General features: G+C 48.5%; 1 protein-coding gene across 1 annotated transcript; it reads left to right on the top strand.

Annotated features, from left to right (window-relative positions):
- Positions 1-23832, top strand: LOC144097150 (ionotropic receptor 93a-like). Its single transcript, XM_077629925.1, has 8 exons — positions 1-91; positions 1254-1409; positions 7116-7275; positions 7826-8043; positions 9985-10105; positions 12333-12489; positions 20976-21276; positions 22839-23832. The coding sequence occupies exons 1-8, from the start codon at positions 38-40 to the stop codon at positions 23100-23102; spliced, it is 1431 nt and encodes a 476-aa protein (XP_077486051.1). The 5' UTR covers positions 1-37; the 3' UTR covers positions 23103-23832.
- Positions 23833-25490: the final 1658 nt, after the last annotated feature.

The raw sequence follows: 25490 nt of genomic DNA, 5'->3' as shown, positions 1-25490 counted from the left end.
GTCCTACCAGCTGTTCGAAAACGCGACTAGCGTCGGCATGAAGCTCGGCGAGTACAACTGGAGCGGGGCACTCGGCATGCTCAACACGCGGGTGAGTACGCCCGGTGTTTGTTTATGGGCAGGTAGCCATATGACTTCTCTGCAGACCTTGCTACCCTGTTCTGTAAAGTGTTTTGATCACTGATTGCATACAAATGCGAGTATAAGTGGCTGTTTTCTTCTCTTGCATTCCATCCTACGCCTGCCAGCTTTTGGAGCGCCCACACTATTTCAAGCCTTGCAAAGAACATAGCAAAGAGCTACTCATGGAGCAGACGTGTTTTTGCGGTGAAAAAGAAGGAGAGATACTAAGAATGTAAGAACCAATGTAGAACAAGCCGGAAGTAATGTGTCAGTTAGGCGAAGCAGAGGCACAGGACCCAAATAATCTTCTGCTGTTGGTTTGAAAAATGCTAGCTTCGAGCCAGAGAGACATGGCGGAAAATAATAAAGCAGCAGATATGAAAAATACGAATAAAATGACGTTCTTAGAGACAGTCAAAATATGGTGATTATTATTATTTTATGCACAAGGGCTGCTTTGAGAAAAGCGCACCATGGCACAGGGTATTTTCGCCTATACTCAAGATGGGATCAAAAAACATCTTTCCACGCATTTCATCCCAAGGAAGTCGACCACCGGGCCAGGGGAAAGCTTGTACCCACTGCATCATTGGTGGGTACCCGGCGGAACCGGGGATCGAACCATGCCCCTCCCGCATGCAAGGCAGATGTTCAAACAACTCGGCAGCCGCTGCAGTACCAAAGTCTAAACACTCTGGTGTACTTACAGTGACCCGCTTTCTTGCATACTGAGCGAAAAAAGAAAGTGCAACGTCCAGGAACAACTTCCGTTTGTTAGAAACGGTCTACTCAGACAACAACTGGCGTGGTAGAAGCGAGAAGATCTCATCTAAATTGTTCGACGGTCAGAACTGTTTGCAGCAGCTAGGAAAGTGAGCTCGCAAAGTTCGTGCATCTTGACATTAGTTTAAAATGCAGATTAATGATCCGTAGTGGAAAGAAAATTACCCTCTGCAGTTTTAGTATAAAGAAGTACTTGGCTATGCGCACGATGACTGAACCTTTTTAGCCTGCCAGAATGTATCACTTTAGTGTTCATTTATTTCTGTGTGTGTGCTTGAGCGCGCCCGCGCACCAAAGGAGCAGTAAATCAAGACATAAGCCCTCACATCTCCGCTTCGCAAATCCAGGACACGGACTGGGTGACCTTCCTGGACATCACAGAGCAGCGCATGGGATCCTTTTCGATGACAGACAGCCTCATCAGCCACCCGGTGGCCATCCTGGTGCAGAAGCCCAAGATCCTCTCGCGGAAGATGCTTTTTGTCCAGCCCTTCTCTACGCAGGTATATTGCGTGCGATAGGCGTGCTAAATCGTATAGACACGGAGGTCTAGACACGGCAACAATTTCTCCCTATTTTTATACACGTTCAAAATGTCTTGAACCGCTTTACGACTCGCGTGGCTCAGTGGTCAGTGGTAGCAGGCCAGGTATTTATTTTTCAGGCCAACCTACCTGCCCTTCTCTTCAATAAACCTTCTCTCTTCAGTGGTTACTACAGCGTTCGGCTGCTGATCAGTAGGACGCGAGATCCGCTCCCAGCCACAGGGGCCTTGTTTCGACATAGGTGAAGTGCAAAAGTGCTCGTGAGCACCATGTGGTCTGACTTCACCCGCAACCCTCCACCAGGGCGCTTATCTCTTTTTTCCTTCTTTTACTCTCTTCTTCATTTCTTTCCTAATAGTGTGGTTGAAGTGTCCACCGAGAAGTGGAAACTTTACTGCACCGCTGCTTTCTCCCATAGCCAGTTTATTTATTGCAACACCTGCTACTCGAGATCGCAAGTTACTTTAACTTCTGTTCTGTCGAGAAAAAAAACGAGTGCCTTCAGAAGCCGCGTTATAAGGAGGGAAAATGCTCGATGAGCAGTGCGGCATTCGAGTTCGGTAGCGCTCAGCTGTTGGAATAGGGAGAGGTTGTGAGCGATGGATAGATGCATTGACTTCCGCGCCGAAATCGTCCTTTTATTTTAATTTAAACCTTACGTTTTGCTGCAATAAGCGACCGCTCGTAGGCAACGTCCGGAGCATTCCCCTGAACATTTTTGTGCTGCGTAATATTAATGTTTTCGTTGGTGACCCAAAGCAAACTGTCATAAATTTACTCGCTAGAAATTGAGTAAATTTATTAGCCTCTTGCGCTCTGAATCAGCCATAGTTCAGATGCACTGCTTCAGTTCCCGCGGCTGCCTTGCCTGGCAGGGAAAGGCATGAGTACTAGTATTCAGCTTTTCGCGTATACTGGACCTGAGAGAGGCAATATTAGCTTCAGATTTAGATGACAGTATTTTCATCTTAGGGTTCTGCTGGCTTGCAACTTTGCCATCACTAATGTGCTAATCACTAGAGAAGTGTTTCACTAAAACGCAGTGTTCGACCGGTGCAACTGCTCGCCTACAAACTAGTGCTGTGGACTTAGCCAGATATGCTTGTGTCCATTAACGTGTGCTTAACGCTATGTATCCCTATCCTGCCACTTTAATTGAGTGGCAAAATAAACGAGAGAAAGCTCTCTGCTACCCAGAAAATCTACATCTGCGCCTGTCTCCTTGCCCACAGTCCCACCATAACTACAATAAATAAAGCAGAGGGACATATCATGCCACGAAAACAGCTAAATTGGCTTGAGCTATAACGATAACATTTCCTTTGTTGGGTGTAACAACATAAACGTGTAGATACGGCAGAATTAAGCAGACCTGGCTTCGCTGGTAACACTGAAAGTGCACTGTCCTTTGCTGCTTAAAGACAGGGGCCTCATCATCGTCTCTCCTTGATATGATTCCGGCAGCAAGCCCTTTGCTATATATATATATAATTTGTCTCTTGTATTACCTGAGGCAGTAATCATCGCTGCCCATAAGAAGCAGCTACCTTGCACTGGGGTCTTGGAGTTCAAAAGAAAGACAACGACGAAGTTCTCAACTGTTCTATATTTGATGTCTTTCGCTACAATCGTTCTCTTGCTCACGCTTCCGCTGAAAGTAATGGTTACCGCATTGTTCGCCTCGTCTTGCCATCGGTAAGCTTTTCGGCTCTTGTGTCTTCTTGCATGTGGTTCCTTCCCGACACCCGTTCCGCGCCCAAGGCCTCAGGGATGTCCTGCACGGATGTCAGTATTAAATAACTTATTTATCTGGGACAATTTCAGATGTCACATGGTTGGATGGCAACGTGTGGATCGGCGCTCTCTAAGGCCATGTTAGTCTCATACTGACACCAACCCGTTACGAATCGTCACTCTGTCGTCGTAGACCTTCAGAAGAAAGAAATAAAACAAGCTTCCCCGGCTTCCTGAAGCCTTGCATAACGTCTTCATACGTGAAGCACTTAAAGTATGCAAGCTAGTCGCAACGATATTGAGAAAACACGGTAATTTCTGTGGGGACCTGCCCTGCAGCCCCCTGTGTTTGCCTTCCCGCGAGGCACCGTGCAGCGGCAGTCTCACCTCGAGGATGAACGCATTCCCTTGTCAGTTACATTAACTGGCAAGAGAGGGCGCCAGCATCGCTGCGCGGGAGACTGCCAAAGCCCGCGCGCGGGTGAGGGGGCAGGGGGCGCTTCGGCCGGGATCGTCGTACGGCGCAGCGCTAGCATCGAGGCACTCTAGATCGTCGCGAGCCGACGTGTCGCTCGCGGCTCCGCTCTTCGCCGGAGGGGCGAGGAAGCGACGGGGAGACAGGCTCCCGTACTCGTCCCGTCCGGCCTTCGGAGTATATATACCTTGCCCTAGCGCAGGCGAACATTCGCTCGGAACCTTGCTGGTGAGTCGGACGACCTTGATTCATTAGCGTACCCGGTTGCTGGCTGGCGCTATTGTTGCTGTAGCAATAAATGCCTGTTTGTGTCAGCCAGTGTGTCGTTCCTTTGTTCCCTCAGAGCAAGGCCCGCCGTGGTCGGCGTGCGCTCGGTAGCGTACGCGATCACGGGGTGGGGTCCGGGCAGCTTTGAACCGTGTCAGCCGCGATTGAGTGGGGAGAACGTATATATCTCCCCAAGTCAAACCCCACATGTCATGGCCGTGGAGCAAATAACACTAAACCGGGTTTATGCCTTGTCGCTCGCAGATGGAGTAAACGTTCGGTATTTTAAAAAATTTTCTTCATGAAGCTCACAAGGGCTTGCGTTCATGCTTGGCAGGACAGTTATCTGTCTAAAGTGTAAACGACTTTGGTGTATCCGTCAGCAGTTTCGTACAAAGCTGTGTAAGGATATCTGGTGATATTGTCTCGCAGGAAAAGATTGCGTGCAGATATACGCCGACATGCTTTGGCATCGCACGTGGCCTCAAAGGGATACTGTGCAGGAACTTATCATGTATGTCACTCGGGGCTTGACGCTATTGGTGACCTATCAGCTGCCGCTTTGGCAGAGTCGACCAGTGCCAATGCATCGATTGCTGGTGTATCGCAGCCTGTAGCTGTGGTGGTGTCCAGGATAAGTGTAGGAGAAGCACGGCAAGCGGGTGCAGAAGCCAGCTGCAGCAGCCAAGAATACTGAAAGTGTCCCAGGGGTCTCTCTCAAATCCACCCCTAAAAATGCTCGAGCGTCTCGAAAGCTGTTGGCAGGTATAGCAACCAAACTTCACTTGCCATGTTGTCTCAGTGGCTTTAGTGTTTTGCTGCTTATCCCAGAGTCATTGGGTGGATACGAAATGAGTCATTGGGTGGATACACAGGTAGATACGAAATGCTAAAATTCCTGTGCGCAGCGCGGTGCCAGTGCATTTTAAGGGCCTCGGGGAATCTAAATTAGCCCGTATCCCTCCATTACGGCGTCCCTGGTAATCCATGTGCCATTTGGAGGCATTACACCCCACATACCGGAAGCCACATACAGCCATACCAGGCCTTCGAAAGAATACCCTGCTTCTGTGGCTGGCGTGCACGCTAACGTACACGCACCGCTTAAAATACGCCACAGGTCAGCCGCTTCAAGGAAAAGTAGTGAAGATGACGCAGCAGCATCGCCGCTGTCGAGTGCCGCAATTTGTTTTAATTCGTCGTCATGGTCTCTGATCACGTGCATGTCTCATATACTATCGGGTGTGGGAAATAATTGGATACGGGTTTGTCTTAACATCGGTGAAAGCTACGTGAGTGCGCTCTATCCAAATGCACTATACAGCAAGGCGAACATTATTTACGTGAGGTAGCGCAAATGAACGACGATTAATTAAATCGAATCAGCCTAACAAAATTTGAATTTTTTTGTTTTAGTGCAAAAGATTATATCGTGAAATTTCAATCCGTCGAGATTGAAAGTGAGACCTCTGTTCAAAAAGTTCATAATCGGCAACGTGGTTCGAAATTTCGATCGTAAAAAAAAAACTCTTCAAAGACAATTTAGGTTGGCTTTCTCGCTTTTCGCATTCATCAAAACGCATCGCTACGCGTGCTGTCGTCACGGAAACAACGTCAATATCTCGTACGTCATGAAACCTGCGAAATGACTGACTACTTCCTGCATTAAACCTTCCAATGACGCCATTTGCAAAACGTGAAAAGTGTGAAAGCCAGCCTGACAAGTTTTGAGAAGCTTGTTTTCCACGTTCGATATCTCAAACCGACATTACAATTTTGCTACCCCCTTATATAATGTCTTCGGGCCTTTAAGAAAAAAAAAATAAAATAAATGAAACTGAGCTCGCCTTTCCTTTTATGGCTTTCAATTTTTCAATATAATCGCGCCCAAGAACAAGATAAACATTGTTGAGTTCATTGTAGTTATATATGATATTCAAATTAGTTTGCACTTCATCAATTAAGCACTCTCCTTGCCCCACTATGATCCTGTACTGACTGCACCAGAATAGCTTTCACGACTTTTGAAACAAAAACCTATATTGAATAATTTTTAACATCAAATATATTTAAAAAGCACTTGAGCTGTCGGATTAAATGCTTCAGCTTTTCATATCGATGCAATAAGAAGAGGCGATCAGTGTGCGATCTATAAATCACGATCAGAGTGATTTACCGGTTTTGGCGGCAGGTGCTTTGGCGTTGCATGAGCCAACAGGTGGTCACCGCGCGGCGCAGGGAAGGTTGGCGCCGTGCTGTAAACCAAAACACAGTGTGCTGTGTAGTCAGGGGGACTGAACGTTGTAGTGGGTGCGGGCACATAAACAGCGTTATGAAACGCCCTATAAGACACGCTTCTTTGCTAATGCTTGCCGTTTAAGGCAAGCGTCGCTCAAGAGGAGTGAACGATGCGCAGCAGCATTTTTTTTAGAGGCATCTTTTCTCTTAGACCTATGATATTTGTATGTTGGTCTAAGCGCGGTAAACGGAACTCTGGGGAATTTGGTTACAAGCAGCCATGGATAACCCTAAAGCGTCTAGATCAGAACTCCAAGGTCTTTGCCAAAAGATACCGGTCAACTGGGGCAACTCATCGCTACAGTGGAACCCTTAAGAGAACACTAAGGAAAATAGGTTTCGAAAGGTGAGGCCAAAGGCTCTCCATAGCTTACACAGATCTGGAGCTTAAAAAGTGTTTTAAGTGCTTCGCTACGTGGCTAAAAAACAGAACCCTGTGGCCTGGTTACTTTCGAAAAGGATGGTTCATGCTCCTGTAAATTGTCGGAACATGACAGCCGCCAAACAACGTTCTTTTTTCTGGTAGCCTAGGCATGCAGCCAGAAACAAAGGAATGTATTCTGTGCGCCTTTGCTTGGCCCCCAGATGACAACTGTAATTCAGGTGTCACTTCCAAGTTTCAAAAACTTCTGCAGGCAACTCTACATATCCCACCACGCATGAGGTTTCTGAAAACTAACGCAGGACTGACAACCATAACTGTCATTAGTTCCTTCATGTAAGATCCGACAGTCAGGGATTTCTGGCAGACGTTTTTGCAAGCAAGCTAAAAATGGGTGATCCTGTTGCTACCGTGCCTTTCTTGTCTGCACGGTGGGGCGTGTTGTCCTTTGCACGATGTTTTGTTTTCTTGCTTACGCTACTCACTTCAGATGTGCTAAAACGTGCAGGTTTGGGCTCTCGTGCTGGCTAGCATTCCTGTTGTGAGCGTCGCCCTCTGGCTGGTCTATAACTGGTCTCCCGAAGAGGCTACCCGTTTGCGAAGAGGACAGGGCCTTTCGACGCTGCACAACTGCGTGTGGTACACGTACGGTGCCCTTTTGCAGCAAGGTAGGCCGCATCTCAAAGCGCTAGCCGTTGACTTTTTTGTTCCGCCAGAGCACCGCCGCGGCAGTTCTGTGGTTATGGCGCTCGGCTGCAGACCCGAAGGACACGCGGGTTCGATCCCGGCCGCGGCGGTCGAATTTCGATGGAGGCGAAATCCTAGAGACCCGTGTACTGTGCGATTCTAGTGCACGTTAAAGAACCCCAGTTGGTCGAAATTTCCGGAGCCCTCTCTTACGGCGCCCCTCCTAGCCTGAGTCGTTTCGGGGCGTTAAAAACCAATAAACCATAATCCTGTTCAGCCAGCAGTGCTCAGTTTCTAATGGCTGCACAATCAGACCTATCGCAAGTAAACCTACCGAGCTTGAAGATGCGCCTTGTGATCAGTCCTCCTGAATTCCAGACTTTGTAAACACCTTTTATTCTTGAACCTTCAACCTTCTCACACATTCGAATATTGGGTGATAGATAGTGGACATAGGATGTTCAGCATTGGTGCTTCACAGCTTTGAGCGGCCTCAAGCGATGGGGCTGGACAACACGTTGATGATTGCAGGCGGCGTGCACCTGCCCGTGGGCACCTCATCTCGCCTAGTGGTGGGCACCTGGTGGCTGTACGTGGTGATCGTCATGGCTTACTACAGCAGCAACCTGATCGCCTTCCTCACCGTGCCGGAGCCGCAGTGGCTGGTCTCTTCATTCCGCGAAGCGGTGCTGAGAGAAGACTTGCATCTCTACGTCCCTTTCGGCACGGGTCTCCACCAGGAGATATCGGTACTATCACACTGCGCTTACCTATAAGCAGCGGTATCAAAGGGAATGCGTGCACGAGGCTGGAATGCACTGCAGCAAAGCAGGACGTGCGTATTATAGCTGTGAAAACTACCATGTCAGCGACATCATCACCACGTATTACAAATATACTTTACAAAGCCTCTGCAGCCTCCCTACCGAGTTCTGGGATCGTGTTCTTTAAGGATTCATTTGTTCATTTTTCATTTCGGATATATTTGGTCCACCTTTATTGGTAACTTTTTTTAGGTGACTTAGCTGCGGCTTTCAAATTTCCGTGGGAAGCGGCCAGGCCATTGGCTAAATGGGGACCGGAACTTTCCATTGCTTGTATATCGTAGCCAATGGTTAACCGATACGTGCGATGAGTGGGGAAAGCTATCATCGACATGGAGGCCCACTACCTTGGGATTTGTGTGATTTGCCGCTTGGTGCTTTCGTCTGTTGTTGCTGTCATGCTGACGTCAATCGAAACGAAATGTAAACTCAGTATCTATTTCAAATAGATACATATACAATATGGTCGCTTGTTTCCGTTCGCGGTTTTAAAATTATTTCATTTTATTTCTGCAAACAGTTTGTAGCAATATAAGTAAAAATGTTTGTGTTAATGCTGGGTAAAACGCTGAACTCAGCGAAAGCTATAGCAACGAACGCCGGAAGACTATTCTGGCATGCGGAGTCCGTACACGACGCAAAAGAGAATAGCAGATGGAGAAGGTTGATGGTCTCCGGTTTTGTGTCGTTGCCGCGTTCCTCTGACCAAGTTCAAGGAACAGTAGCCTGCACGCTTGAGGAACGCGGTGTCCATTCCCGGCGTTGGTCGCTTCTTCAGCACTACTCAGCTTTTAAGGCGGCTCCTCGTTCATGGCAGCAGCGTGAACCAGGCTGTTAGCGGCATTGTCACAGTAGGCGTGCAGAGGCTTTCTCTGTTTCTATGAGGCACTCGTACGGTGCGGTCCTCCTTCCGATCTACGTGCCGGTCGCAGCGCTTTAACTCTTGACCATCATCGCCCTTGAAACAATCGTCCATTCGGACAATTAACGCCATGAATCGAAATGGTATTAGTACGTAGCGCACGCTGCGCATCGCCATTGGAGCACACTGCTCGACCTATTTACTCCCCTTTCACCGCATCGCCATCTCTGAATTACTAATACATCAGGGCTCTACTTCGCCTCATCAGCCGAAACCCCTCACCCCCGCTGTCTGAATCTGCAGTGCCCGCGCGCCGAGCACTCTCTGATGCGATAGCCTGCAATGCCAATCAGATTCAACGCTTTACTATATACTAGTGTTCCTGAAGCACACTGTGCAAACCAGTGCGAACCAACATGGGCGCGGCGTGGAGGAAGGAAAGAATTTTTTGAAGCCACATGTGAGAGCTCTCTCTCTATATTCGGCTGCCGACCCAGCGCGCTTGCGCATGCGCAGCAGACAATGAAGCAGATGACGCCGCTAAGCCCAAAGTTACCATTGGCCGCGCAATAGTAAAAAGACTCTCTGCAGTCGTTGCAAAAACATGACTTCCTGCACACTTTTTGTCATGCAGCTCGGACAGCGCGGGCCACTCCTAAGCTTTCCTTTCTTTGTGTGCGCATGACTACGCAACGGAAGGACCTCTATAACGTATCACATACATATTTCGCTGCGAAAAGAAAGCAGCTGCACGTGGAGCTACATAGTTGTGTTTTAATTGCTGCAGTCTTATACATTGTTTAGCAATCATGCGGCTCGATGCTCAGCTTGCTTACGCGAACGTCTGCGCGATCAAGGTCAAGGTTTTACTGGCGGCTCAAAAGGCATTCTTACGCCACCTACGCCCCGTTAATTATTGAAATATATGGTGCAAACAGTGCGAAACGTTTTCCCAAAATCGTTATATTAAAATGGCAATTTTTTTCTCTAACGATCTTTTCCAGAAATCGTCCAATGAAGAGTTCGTCATGCTGCGGCGACGGCTCAAGAAACGCAGTGCCAGCGCAGTTCAAGACGTTCACGAGGTTGTCGATGCGGTGGCAGCGGGCAAGGCTATACTTATAGGTAAATAGACTCGCCTGTATAAGTGCACTTGTGAGGCCTGTTCCCTTGGGGACATTGTGTCCTGCAGATTTCTTACCGTCTGATTGACAGTGTTATCATCGTCCGCAGGTTTAAGCCCAGTGCATGGCCAAAGCGTTTAATCGTGAAGTTGATGAGCCTCGGCCAGGTCACTGCGAATTTTCTCGTGGCGAAATTTCTGCATGAGAATTTGTCATGTCTATTAACACTCGACCGAGATTTCTAAGCATCACAGATGTTTTTACAGTGGTCTTTATGCAGCCACTTGCTGCAGCCAACGATCACAGTCCGCTGTGATCGACATCTACAAATCTAGTTTCATTAGGCGACAAAACCGATGTTTGTCTGCGTGTCCCCCGGCTGTAGCCTCCGGCGCCTGCTGGGAACGCGACAGCCGCCCCTTGCATCTGCATTGACGATAAGGCGGGCGTAGTGCTGCCCCCAAGAAAGGAAAAGGGGTGCCGAAAGTGAGCCCACGTCATCGACTAATCCAAAGCAGATTGCCAGCTAAGGCGAAATGTGTATAATGTAAGATACTCAAAAGCGTTAAAAAGGCATTAGAGAAGCATAAAACCAGGAAACCTAAAAAGTAAAATTATTATCCCGACATAAATGCCAACCAAAGAAAAGAGAAGTTACTTGGCTGAACTTTTACGCAGAGATACAGCGAAATGGAAAAGCATCAAATGGAAATGCATCATCATAAAAGAACATTCTGCTTACGCAGTTCTTCACATCAGATTATCTGAGCATCTCTGAGTTATTTTTTTTATTCTGCTTGACGCATTCATTAACACAATACAACTAAGGGTGTTGTTCACTGCAGAAATCGCAGTGCGTCGGCGTTGGCGTGACGAGAAGATCGGGATTGGCCGACAGGGTCCTAATGTCACAACCACATGACCTCGCGCGGGCAATTCAAACTTGCACCATACAATGGCCAGCAACATGCATTTGGTCTAGTTGTCTTAGGGTTACGCGGCATATTTCTCAACCGTGGCTAAAGTTAGCTGGGGCACCCTGTATGTCGCTTTTTTCTACGCCACCCTATGGCCAAGTTATCCGAGCTGTCCAAGGCGACCCTGACACAAAGGCCAAGGCTGAACATATGAAACATCTCCGATCATATGCCTACAGAGTGAACGAAACAGAAGTTAGCTACCATTGTCTTGCAGCGCAGCTGTTAGGCGTCCGTTCCTTGTATTGACCATCGGTGTAAACGGCCGTTGTAACTGGAAGGCGGTTACCGCCCTTCGGAGGGCTACGAGTGATTAACGTGGAGGTAGGATATTCTTTCTGCCCAATGAGAAATGCAACCGGTACTAGTGCTTCATATAACGCGGAGGCTAAATGCGTTGCCCGAGCACAGGCTCAGAGCCGCCGGCTCCGAGATCCACTGCTCCTGCCCGTTCTTCTTCCTGGCAGCTCCTGCCACTACTGCGACGACATTCCGAAACACACGTAATGACGTCTTTCATAATCGGGCCTGAGTCCAGCGCCCTGAACACATCTGCCACAACTTCTCAAATCACAAGGCATCTGTCATGACTATCAAGGACTGGTAAAGAAGTGCTACTTGAAACGCAAGGTTGTCTTAAAACTGAAAGGATGGGTAACATAGTGACATAAAGTAATGTCTGTCTCTAGTCCTTAAGCTTAGTATATCGCGAAATCCAAAAACATCCACAGCCGTCCCGGAAATTAGCATTACCGATTATCATAACTGTCGAGTGAGTGTTTTTTTCTTGTTGTTTCTGATCCCGGTACCTCTTCGGTGCAGCGTTTCACAGCTGTGTAATCTCTCTCGCGCACCGTTTTTGTAGCGATAGCTACATTACGGTAGCATTTCGAGCCTTCAGCGTGGCGGCGCAGTTGCCGTGGCGGCGCCTCCACCGTGTGGCTGCGTCACCACCTCGTGGCTGCGCCGCCACGCTGTCACGTGGTTGGTCACGTGACCAGCCACGTGGTGCGGAGCAGCTGCTGCTGCCGGCGGCGCGGCGCGCCGGCGCAACCTAGCTGCCACAGCTGTGCGCATGCCCCGTGTGAAGTGGGACGAAGATTAAGAAGGAACGCCCAGCGAAACGGCGCGTCGAAAGACTGACTTTGCAATATAACTGAGCAAGTTCCACTCGGCCAGCTGTAACTATCGCGTCACTCCAGGTTTAACCAGAGCTAAACCACCGCCAATTTTTCTGTTTCCCGTTCGCAGCGGACAAGATCTTGCTCGACGCGCTCGTCATGGCAGACTACCGGAGCCAGAGATACCGTCGCTGTCGCTTGGCCATACTCCGAGATAACATCCTGCGCCTCCTCATTGGGATTGGCACACGCAAGGGAAGCCCTTTCGTCGCTAACCTGAACCACGAGTAGGTCTCTCGTTGAATGTTTTAGTAATAATGTGTATCGCGAAGCGAAATGATGGCAAAAATGCCCGACATCCATCGCCTCAGGACAAGGAATCAAGAAAATAGCAACAAAAAAGGGCTTTATTTCTAAGGGTTTTTAACTGCGACAGCAGTAACAGCCGCACTTGTCGAAAATGCCGGCGTTATCTGTGTCAATCCTCGGTGAGTGTAGAATCCACCCTCCGGAGCATACCCCTAGTTCCGAAGCTTCACATATATAACGCCTGCACAAGGGCGATGCCAACCCACCCACCGACACTTTCTATCCACCTTCCCACATTCCCGCACCTTCACTCATGAGAATCGACTGAATTTGGTTTTGCATGTTAGTTTCCAATGCCTGAAATTGCGCTTGTATTTTGGTATCCAGGGCCTGAATCTGGGTCTGAATGTTGGTCTCCAGTTTATGGCAGACTTCCTCCAGCGTAATTTCGGGTTGTGCGCCCTCCAAAGAGAAAATCGTTGGAGGGCGCACAACCCGAAATTACGCTGGAGGAAGTCTGCCATAAACTGGAGACCAACATTCAGACCCAGATTCAGGCCCTGGATACCAAAATACAAGCGCAATTTCAGGCATTGGAAACTAACATGCAAAACCAAATTCAGTCGATTCTCTCCGCAATACAGGGACTTACAGACGTAACACAAGGACACAGGAATGAGCTCTTAGCCATCAATATATGGCAGCAAACTGTGGAACATACCATTCAGCAAATTCAACATGGCCATATACACAAAGAATAACAACTACTTGCTGTGGCAATGGAACTGCCGGGGGTATCGGCGCAAAAGGCCGATCCTCCAGCAGCTCCTTGCGTCTCTGAAGGTCCACCCAGAGGTTATCGCCCTCCAGGAGACTGGAGGCGCGTCAAAATTAATTGGTTATCAAGCTTTTAACGCCACAGGCGACAAACCTAATGTTACCACATTCGTTAGAAGGAACATTACGGCCATTGAACATGACACGGGCATCCGCTACATAGAGCACGTCCTCGTCGAACTTATTCCGGCCACAAAGACTCAACGCAGTCTTTTCATTCTGAATATTTATAGCACTCCAAGTCAAAAGAAAGTTAAATTCGACTCCCTCTTCAGGAAAGTGATGCGTATGGGCAACAAGCACGCACTGGTTATCCTAGGTGACTTCAATGCCCACCACCCTGCGTGGGGCTACCCGCGGCCCTGTTCGAAGGGGAGAGAGCTATGGCTAGACATACAGCAAATGGGCTTCACCCTGCTCACGGATCCTCTTACCCCCACAAGAATGGGTAACAGCGTGTGCGCTGACACGTCCCCAGACCTCACCCTGGTGAAGAATGCGGGTACAGCTAATTGGTCCAACTCCTTGCTAAACCTAGGCAGTGACCATTACATACTTGTCACGGAAACTGACGTTGGCCCTGCCAAGCGCCAAACGCGCTCCCCGCATATTATCGAATGGGACGCTTTCCGCGACGCTCGTAACCAGGACGGGAGAAAGGCAGAAATCACAAACATAGAACAATGGGCGGAGGAACTCCGCAGGGACGCCAAGAATGCGACTAAAACGCTCGACGACAACGCGGAAATTGAAGTACTAGACAGCCGCCTTCTTCATATGTGGGAGGCTAAAGCTAGTATGGAAAAGCGATTAAAGAGACAAAAGTGGAATCGCAATCTCAGAAGACGCCTAGCGCGCCACAACAAAGAGATTGAGGCATATGCACTTAGACTCTGCGATCAGAACTGGGAAACAATGTGCGACCAGCTTGAGGGCAATATCGGCCTCGCCAAAACATGGAACCTCCTTCGGCACCTCCTCGATCCAGAAGGTAGCAAATTAACACAGCGACAAAATTTACAGAAATTAGGTTATAAATTTGAAGGTTCGGAGCAGGAACTCCTCGATGCAATTCGTTGTCGATATATAGGCTCCGCCACCAAAACTACCTTACCGCGCTATGAGGGTAAATCCAACAGCGACCTAGACGCCCCTATTCACGAATTCGAGGTTCGAGCAGAAATACTAAAACTGAAAACCAAATCAGCCCCCGGACCCGATGGTGTAACCAACAAAATGCTTAGAAACCTAGATGACAAATCTATAACGGCGCTGACCAATTTCATGCAAGAATGCTGGGAGAAGGGTGAGATTCCCCAACAATGGAAAACCGCTAAGGTAATTTTCATACCTAAGCCAGGGAAACCGCTCAATCTAGAAAATCTAAGACCTATATCCCTCACCTCTTGCGTTGGAAAACTGATGGAACATGTCATACAAACGCGACTAAACAATTTCATGGAAGACAACGACTTATACCCCCATTCGATGATAGGTTTTAGATCGCATTTGTCCACGCAAGATGTCATGATACAGCTCACACATGACATATTAGACACTAAGTCGCTGGATGCGAAAGTAATAGTGGGACTTGATCTCACTAAAGCTTTCGATAATGTAAAACACGAGGCGATACTAGAAAACCTGGCTCTTTTAAACGTCGGGGAGCGCACATACAACTACATTGCCAATTTCCTTTCGGACAGGATAGCGCGCATCCACTTTGGTGAAAGTCAGTCTCAAGACATACACTTGGGCAGCATAGGCACCCCTCAGGGTTCGGTACTTTCCCCTATTCTCTTCAACGTGGCCATGATACGGCTCCCGAAGAGACTGGAGGGGATAGATGGCTTGAATTTCTGCATGTATGCGGACGATATCACCATGTGGATGACCCGTGGCCACGACGCGCACATCGAAAGTACGCTACAGAAGGCCATAAATGAGGTCGAAAACTATGTCAGCCGTAGGGGCTTGCAATGCTCGCCGCAGAAGTCTGAACTTCTTTTTTATAGACCTCTGCATCAAAGACAAACTAGAACCATCCCTAACATCAAATTACAAACTCAAGGGGCGGAGATTCCTCATGTTGAAAAAATCAGAATTTTAGGAATGATTATACAAAGCAACGGGTATAACGGTGATGCAATAACTAAGATGGAAAACTGCGCGCAACAAACTATGCGGCTCATACAGCGGATTGCCAACAGAAGACACGGCATGAAAGAGCATAATCTCCTACGGCTGGTACAGGCGTTCGTAGTAAGCCGTATCTCGTATGCTGCCCCCTTCCTTGATCTTAAAGTTTCAGAAAAGGAAAAAATAAATGGAATTATCAGGCGATGCACGAAACAAGCTCTAGGATTGCCCATCCGTACATCCACTCACCGCCTCCTAGAGCTGGGAATGCATAATACCCTGGAAGAAATTACGGAAGCAGTGAGAACGTCCCAAATCGAACGCTTAGCCGGGACCACAACCGGCAGGGCCATTCTAGAAAAACTCAATCTTAGCCGAGATAACAGAACAACCGCCAAAGTTGACATGCTCGGAAAAATTCGAGACAATATAGTTGTACCCCCATTACCCAGGAATATGCATCCTATTCATCACTCAGTGCGCCGGGCCAAGCGGGCAGAGGCGCTAGAGAAACGCTTCCGCTCCTACAAAGACGAGGACGTGGTCTACGTGGATGCCGCTGAGTATGGTAAGAACACGATGACCGTCGCGGTCGTCAATAATAAACAACTCCTCAAAATAAGTGCCTCCATACTCTCGGGTAACCCAGAGACTGCAGAGGAAGCTGCCATAGCACTGGCTTGTGTAGGCACAAAAGCGAGATACATCATCAGTGACTCCAAAGTTGCCATACTAAATTTCAGCAGGGGCCGGGTCTCCCCTCTTACGAATACAATTCTAAGCCGTCATGTAATAGACCGGAAAATTACGCTAGTCTGGACACCAGCACATGCATCCCTGCCTGGTAATGAGACGGCCCACGAGTTCGCCCGAGGCTTTTCTTTCCGGGCGGACCCGAGCGAGGTGGTCTTTACAGACAGGGATCGCATGGTGACCTACAGAGAAATTACACAACACTATCGTTTGCAACGAGCTAGACTTCCTCCAGCGGATAGATCCTTGTCCAGATACCAAGCCATCAACTGGCGCGGGTTACAAACTTACACATTTCCAAACCCGGCCCTCTGGAGTCTTATGTACCCAGGGCAATTTTCAGAAAAATGCGCGAACTGCGAACTTAGGGCCACCTTGGACCACATACTATGGGAATGTCCTCATGCTCCCCGGGAGGGACGAGGTATTAACACAAAAGATCAATGGGAGACCTTACTACTGAGCTCCGACCCGGCGACTCAGTTACAACTCGTCCGACTGGCCGAAGCCGCCGCCGAGAGTCAAGACCTTTCGGCCGTCGTCTAGGCGGGTAGCCCTCTGGCTACCCTCTTTCTGTTGGATATTAAACGTTTTCCTATCCTATCCTATTCATGAGAAACGCCGCCAGCCATCCACCCACCTACCTACATCCTCTAAACCACGCACAGCAAAATGAAAAAGCTCACAGGCGATAAACGCGATTCATGCCATCAAATATGCGTTAGCATTAGTGCTCCCCGCACTGGTGGCGTTAGGTGTGATCTAGTCTAATAATCACCTTGCGACTAGCCGTACCCCCTCGCCACTCTGCGCGCCCCTCGGTTCTTATTGGTGACCAGTTTCCCCCTCACCGCCCATCTTTCTCCGTCGAGTCTGCCTCTCTGCCTTTTCCTCCTGTCCTCAACCTCGCCCTCCTTCTTTTCTCCTTCTATCTCCCTCTCACCACTTTCCTCCACGTTGCCTCTCTTCCCTGAGGAAACTCCCTCCCCCATTTCCGGAGACTTTTTGCGCTAAGCGGGGTTCTAATGATAACGCATTAATAACGGTGAAATCGAATTCAAAGACGGAGGGGTAAAGTCATCTGCCCACCAAAAGCGCCCACCTCCCCATCCCACTTCCCTAGCTAGAAGCCTGCACAGCGATCACAGTCCTTTACAGGAAAAGTGATACAATATCCATCAGGAAGAACGTCAGGAGAGGAGACAAGATATCTCCGGTACTATTCACGTCATGTTTACAATACGTGTTCAGGGAACTTGAAAGAATTGGGGTAGCAGTTAATGGGCAAAACCTTCATAATCTACGGTTGTCACGGATCTCCCCGGAGAACACTCGGACCGAAAGAACGGACTAGGTGACGGGTGTACCCACACAAACGATTAGTTAATACACCCTACGTGACACACACACACTAGAACACAAAACTAACAACACTAACACAAAGCACAAAGACTATAAATACACGCGACCCGGGCACACTGCTACCAGCGTCTGCTACTAGCGTTCTACTATTAGCGGCCGGCGTTCGTGCTCACGGTTGATTCGGTGCGGCTGCGGCGTTGTATGGATCCAGTATCCGGCGTTGAGGCGGCGTTCGACGTGCTTGGGCTGGCGTCGCTGGCGGCGTTCGACGCGCTTGGGCTGGCGTCGCTGGCTACGTCGTACAAGCTCCAGGTCCAAGCGCCCGTGGAGGTGATCCCGGTGTTGTTGGCTTTGGGGGCACCACCCGGATGGGTGGCAACACCGCTGGAGATACCCCTGGCCGTAGCAGGTGGTAGCGTCCTCTGTTGACTCCCCGGAACGGGCTCAGGCACGGCAGGAAGTCCACGATGCGGAGTCGTAGAACGCGAGCTCACCGGAGCAGTAGCCGGCGTCGCTCTCTTCCAGCCAAAGTGTCCCTGACCCGCCGGAGTCTCCGCTTCTCTGCGGTTTCCCCCCCCCCTCCCCAGTGCCTCGCTCTCACTCGCCCTTTTATAGCCTCGGTGTTAGTCCACGTAAGCCTTGTCGTCGTCTTCTCTTCTCCACCAATCATCTCTCTCCACCTCACCGAATGCTTCTTCTTCCTCTTCTTTATTCTTCGGTTAATTCACGTCTTCTTCACACCTTCTTTTTTCCTTTAAAATTTAATTTAGGCTCCTTAATATATGTGACAACGGTTCGCTAATGATATAGCCTTGCCAAGTAGCCCAGGGAAAGAATTGAAAAGCATACTCAAAGCCCTAGAGAGGCAGAGAAGAAAGGTGGGCCTAAGTATAATAGAAAACTAAAGTAATGTTCAGCAGTCTCGGAAGAGAGCAGCAGTTCACGATTGACAGCGAATTGTTGGAAGCGATCAGTGACTGTATGTAGTTATGGCAGGTGGTTACTGCAGATCCGGACCAGGAGAGTGAAATGGCTAGGAGAATAAGAATGAGATGGAGTGCATCTGACAAGTTCTCAAATATTCCTCAAAAAGAAAGTATACAACACCTGTATCTCACCGGTTCTCATGTATGAAGCAGGAACGGGTAGAAGGGAGGGGGGAGCTAGATAAAGGGTTGAAGTTGAATTGAGGAAAACGCAGCGAGCTATGGAAAGTAAAATATTAAGTGCAACGGTAATAGACAGGAAGAGAGCAGAATGGACCAGGTAACAAGCATGAGTTAATGAGATTCATGTAAACATAGAGAAGAAAACATTAGCATGGTTAGGAAACGTAATGCGAAGGGAACATAACCAATGGTTTTCATGGGCAACGGAGTGGATTCCAAGAGAAGGCAGGAGTAGCAAGGGCGGCAGATAGTTAGGTGGGCTGATGAGATTAGATAGTTTTCGGGGATAAGGTGGGTGCAGCTATCACAGGAGAGGTTTTTCTTTGAGATATATAGGAAAGGAATTTATCCTGAAGCAGACGTTGTTCGGCTGATGTTCATGTTGTTCCGGTATACACAGGGGCAGGTAAGCGCGTTGGCATGCGACAGTTGCAATCAAGGTCCCATACCATTTTAGCGAAACAACGGCTATGACGAAGAAGTCGCGGATCCCCTTGGACTTATAACGACGTGAAACTGTACGTTCTTCCATTGCTAGAGAAATGACAGATCATTGATATCGGCACCATTTATGTTACGCATGCGATTACGTTCAAGAGCAAAATTGCACATGTGATTACATTAAACAGCAGAGTTTACTGACACGTTACCATAATGCGATTATCAGCAGCCGCTTAGTCGAACAGACCAAGCTCAAGCGATTTAATGCTATCCGTTTGTATAGCATCAAAGCTGTGCTTAGGCTCACTATTTAGTTGTAACAACTGCCGCACATTCACAAATAGTGCACTTCAACGGGACGTTTTCCCGAACGAAGTGTCTGCTGGCGCGAAAACCGGAGCATATTTTGCTACATTTCTTTTCCAGAAATAAGCAGAATCGTTTTGGGATACCTCTGTTAGCTACACAGAATCAAAATGAATACCTTACATTTATTTAATTTTGCTTTTGCTGTCAGTTTCACTGAGAGTATCTAACCCGTTATAAAGAGGAATCCATCGGTTGTAGAGTTAATCACATTTTTGAAATCCCCTCTTCTAACCAGAGTCTTCATTCGGTGCGCGCAAAATATTATGATATCCCGAATAACTTACTACAGTGATAACACCTTTCGAATATTCGCTGCTTGCGTGGGCCGCAAATCTCCGCGCTACTGCGTTCACGTGGCACCAAGTAGAAAGCAATTGGTAGGCCCATGATTTCACTTAAATAAGAAAACCTCGCCAATTTCGTTCTCTCATACTTTATTTAAGGTTTGGACATGCGCACTTGTAGCAATGTAACTGCTCTGCACACGCTCGTGTGTGCACGTCGCAGCCTTAATATTAGCAGGAAACTTTGCCACAGCACAAGGGATTGGGCTTTCTCAGATTTCTTTGGAGCGCGATATCAATTGGACATCTGTGGATGGTTGCAGCAATCAATGATTTGTTCAACTGTTCAATGCGGCGCACATCATTCAATCGTCAGTTACTGACCAAGTAATATCTGTACCGAAAATTCTCCTTGGGACAAGACGAATCAGTGCCTCACCTAACGAGTCTGTTATCCAAGCAATATATCCATGAACTTATAACTCAGCACACTTGTCTCTTAATACTGTTCAGTGAGGTCATTCACCATGAGACTTCTACACCCCGTACGCCGATGCTCTAATGTTATATACTCCATATGCAGCAACCTTGTCTTCGCATGCAACTAAGCTCAAAGGGCCGTTATGCAGTAACCCTGCTTTCAGGTGCGATACCTTGTGCTTCACGTGCGGCTATGCTATATATACTTTCCTCCACGTATAATAACGCATTCTTCACGTGCAATAAACTATGCCCCACGTGCAGCTATTTCTAAATGTATCCTGCTTAGTGTACATTAGCACTGCCTTCAGGTGCAATAGCCTGGGCTCAACGTCCACCTATGCTCTATGGGCTATGCTCCATGTGTAGTAATCCTCCCTTCGCGTCAAGTTAACTATGCTTCACTGGCACCTGTGCTTAAAGTGCCGTGCTGATTGTGCAGTAACCGAGCCTTTAAGTGCCATAACCTGCACTCAACGTGCACCTATGCTCCTTGCGATACGCTCCACGTGTATTAACCCTCCCATCAAGTGCAATAAACCATGGTCATCCTGCAGCTATTCTATATGTGTCCTGCTGCACGTACAATAATCCATAACCCACGTGCCATCCCCTATATTCTACATGCAGCTTCTTCGAGCTGCGCAGTTCGGGCAACCTGCGTTTCCTGCTGAAGAACCACCGCGAAAAGCCACACGCCTGCATCCGTGACTACGACGCCGAGACACGCGGCCTCTCCAAGCCCATTGGCCTTTCGGAGCTGGAGAGCGCATTCCTGCTCTTGCTTCTGGGCACCGCGGCCTCCTCACTTCTCGTACCGGTCGAGTTCGCCGCTCGCTGGGCCCGCACCCGCCGCCGAGCGCGGAAGCTCCGCCCACCGGCTGGCACCGCCCGGGACCACTACGCGTGGTCGTGGCCAAATGACAGCAAGGTACTCAGATCAGCTGCAGGGAGAAAGCAGAGGATTGGCAGCGCGCTGATTGGTAACGCATGCTCTCCCTTATGAGCCGAAGTCATCAGGCCTAACGAAGCACTCAAACCCCTCTACCAGATTGTGGCCTCCTTTCGACCATCCGCGATCGCAGTGAGCCCTGCTGTGGCAGCTGGCGGTAGCACTTACTGATGAACCAAGACAATTAATTGTAAAAATGATAGCACCTGATGTAATACGCTCGTGAGGAGGGCATTTAGGGGTATCTTGAAATAAATAAATACCTTATCTGAGTATGCCCGAGAATTCGGGAAGAACTTTTGTTACCGGAGGATCCTTCGAGTCGTTCGGCCCTTGCCTTGTTCTTTTCCTTATTTAAGGCATCGCTTTCCTTTGAACCCACAGCAAACTATCAACATTGCCGCGAACTTCACCCTCAAGACGAAAGTCAGTGCCCACTTGTCGCTGTGATTGTTAAGACTGCCGGGCTCCGCGGCAGGGATGATGATGGAATTAAGAAACCCCGACGGAAACAAGACAATACTTTCTAGCAGTTTCAAATTACTAGCGTCTTGCAGGCCATGTATTGTCTTGCAGAGAGGCTTGAAAAAATATTCTGTCAGTACTGTCTTTTGCCTTTCGAGATATCAGGAGCCAAGCTAATCAAAGGATAATCCTTCGTGAAAGGTAGCACAGACAGCCGATAGGTACGCACCCGCAACCAATAACTTGCGTTTATAGCATCTTCGACTTTATGTCGTCAGGGGTGTTTCATCACTATTCTCCCTTTGAGACCCAGATAGTCGCTCGCACTTGTGTTTCCCTTCCGAGCATATCCTCCAGTTGCATTCCAAGTGTTTAAACGTCTGAAATTATCCCCGTCGCACATGGCCTGAAGTTCTTTACATATCCAAGATATATGCAATCTGATTTCCTTGCTTTAATTGTATTGTATAATACTGTATGACATCGAAGCGTGCTTTGAAGTGGCAAACTGCTCGCTCAGTATTTTGCGCGAAGAGCGCCGTTATAAGCAAGTGGGCTATGTTTGAAACCTTATCAAAGTCTGCTGCGAAAGCGTATGAAAACAAAAAAACACACTTTGCCTGAATAATAGCAATACAAGCTATGATTCGTTGCCCGACTACGCTTACCTCTTCTAAGATACATACGTAATGGCCTATATGATAGGAAATCGGTTGTAGCAATAACAGAACAAGTATTCCTGGTCTAGTGGGTAGCGCACCCGGCTCCCAACAGACGAGAAATTAGATTGAATACCAACGTTGGTTCGGAATGTTTTTCTTTTGTATGCTGCAGCTGTCCTTGAATAAACGGCTGCGCCCCTACGTGGTTCGCATCGGACGACCAGTTGCGTCCTAAGGGACGGTTGCCAGCAGTGTAATCGTTAATTTCGATACATTTACTAGACTCCAAGAGGTCTCATGGCTGTTGCAGCGCAGTTTACCTACGAAAAGACGAAATTTTCGGCCAAAAGGACAGAAAAACACCCAGAGTGTTCAGTGCACTGAATCACCGCTTCCATTCTTTCGCTTTCGCAGGCACGCCCGTTCATCAGCCTTCGGCATGGTTGGAAGCGCGCCGACAAGGCCGTCTGGACCACGGTCGGCCCAGGAGGCCACGTCCTCAGCGACTGCTACCCAGCCTTCGGCCAGTTTGGCCGGCGACCCCTGTTCGTGCAGGAATCTCCGCCCTTCCCATTCTACCAGCCGTGCTGGGGAGGTACAGCCGTCGCTCAGGAGTCGGAACAGCACGCAGGCGACAGGCAGCAGGGACACGTCGTCATGGTCGGGAACTGGCCATGATGCAGTCCTCCATCCCCGGGTAGCAGGCAGAAGACGCTTTTATAGCTACTGCCCAGCAGGGCTCTTTCTGCGTGCCTAACGGTGTCGTCGACTTTGTAGTACGTTGTATCCGAAAACTCCAGCTTGCCTCTTGCAAGTAAGCATGCATGCGCAAGAAACACTACAAGCGGGTTGCATCAAACCTGCACCCAACCGTTATAACGCCTAACTCTATAACGCCTAACAGCACTGTGTTTTGGCGCTTCCAGTGTTCTTCTTCTACGTCCCGTTCGTTGCGCTGTAGTTATGGAATATAGAAACCAACTCGCCCAAGTACTTACATTGTCTAACACAAGGACCAACTCAGCACAGACTGCACATAGAGGGAGCACAGATGAAGTGCAGATATGAAATGCACGCAACGCATTTGACGCACACACAGATGCTGGCGCCACAGGCTCGATGTTTTCCTGCGCTCTTTCCTCTGCCCCTCTTTTCTCGCACTTTGTATAAGGGCTTTTGATGGCGTCACTTGTATTTGCTCGGCAACGGCTTTTTACGGACGCTCCACAAAGCTCCACCTATTGAAGCACTACTCGCAAGCGCTTATCAGCACACTTGGCTCTCCTGTGTATTTTGTTCCATACAAGTTGGCATAAAGTACTTATTGTTTGTGTCATCGTCTAATGTTTTCCGTGCCACGGCACAGCAAATAAAATAGGAGTTCCTAGTTCTCGTTTCACCATGTCCTCGTGACTTTTTGAGAAAACCTTTCATCTTTCGTATAGCGAATGTATCGTTGCATAGGTTGCAAAAGTTAGGCCTGTCCCTGTACAGATGACAGCTCGCGGAAGCAGGTCCTCTTGCTACAAACCTGCCTGGTCTGCCTGAGTGAAAAATTTGGTTGCATGCCGGTATCCGAAAAATGTTAGGGCATTGTCAAGCCCACCTGATGGGGGGGGGAGGCATGCAAAAAAAAAAGCAGTGTTGTCCTACTGCTTGACGGGCTTCGCCGCCCGTCAACCAATATCGACCGGCAGAAATAAAATTTATAAGCCCCTATATAAACTGTTATAAGCCGGATAGACCTATCAAATAGAGCAGCACTGTTGAGCTTCGATTCCTTAGCAGCAATAAGATATGCATCGTGAAGATATCAACCGGATGATCACGTTGGCCTCATTGCCTTTCCAGTTCCGGATACTGTGCGGAACGTCGCTGTCAGATTCACTTATATTAATCTTAGACAGCTCAGCTCCTTCCATAGCAATCTTAACTGCTCTGTCGTTTTATGTCGTAGGCAGTCGCTTAATCTCAACATTGTTTAATCGGCTACAACGCTCCATGCCCGTGATCCGCTCCTCTGCTTTACTCAGTTGATCTCTTGCATTGTTATTGTCTTAGAGCAATGCCGTCTTCCTTCGGAACTGTCATTGATGCTTTCATTCACTGTCTGCTATTCGGCGCACATCTCGCCATTCAAATCCTGCAGGGTCTAAACAATACCCGTTATTGAAGCGCCCAAAGCAGCACAAAGAGAAATAAAAGCATGGTATGGAAGCAGCAACGGCGAAATAGTTAAAAACGCGAGAAAGAGGCTTAAACAATCTGACACTGACCAGCGACGAACCGAAGAACAGCGTTTGAGCATTGCTAGGTCCGTTACCGCTTGCTGCCAATGGAGAAGAGTAGTATACGTCGGCTTCTAGATTTATATGCTGATGTTCCCAAAGATACTTCTGGACGGATGTCGAAAAGGACAGCCAGTGGACCGAACAACGTCATGTACAACTGTTAGGGCAGTGATAGCAAATTTGAGAGGCGAGGAGGATATCACAACGAACATGATCACCAAGAAGACAGCGACCGTCAAAGCTGCGACAAACCAAATAACAGTGTCGGAGCGTTGTTGAATTCGCTGTCGCTTGCTGTCAGTCGTGAAGCTTTCCAAATAAACCACATGGGAGACACCAAACGCTTTCACCTGTCTATTCACTCCTCTCTCTTTTCTGCTCTCTTCCTTTTCCTGCAGATTTGCGTGCCTCTGTGGGAGTCAATTATTTTCTGCGTGAGTCAATATCGGCTGAGCATTTATCTAGATACAGCTATACCAATAATAATAATTGGTTTTGGGAGAAAAGAAATGGCGCAGCATCTGTCTCATATATCGGCGGGCACCTGAATCGCGCCGTAAGGGAAGGAATAAAGGAGGGAGTGAACGAAGAAAAGAAGAAAGAGGTGCCGTAGCGGAGGTCTCCAGAATAATTTCGACCAGGTGGGGATCTTTAACGTGCACTGACATCGCACAGCACACGGGCGCCTTAGCGTTTTGCCTCCATAGAAACGCAGCCGCCGAGGTCGGGTTCGAACCCAGGAACTCCGGATCAGTAGCCGAGCGCCCTCCAAACC

Source organism: Amblyomma americanum, chromosome 7 (assembly GCF_052857255.1).
Source record: "Amblyomma americanum isolate KBUSLIRL-KWMA chromosome 7, ASM5285725v1, whole genome shotgun sequence".
In the NCBI taxonomy this organism is placed as follows: Eukaryota; Metazoa; Arthropoda; class Arachnida; order Ixodida; family Ixodidae; genus Amblyomma; species Amblyomma americanum.
The sequence above is the reverse complement of the archived record's forward strand: the minus strand, read 5'-3'. Positions and strand labels throughout refer to the sequence as shown.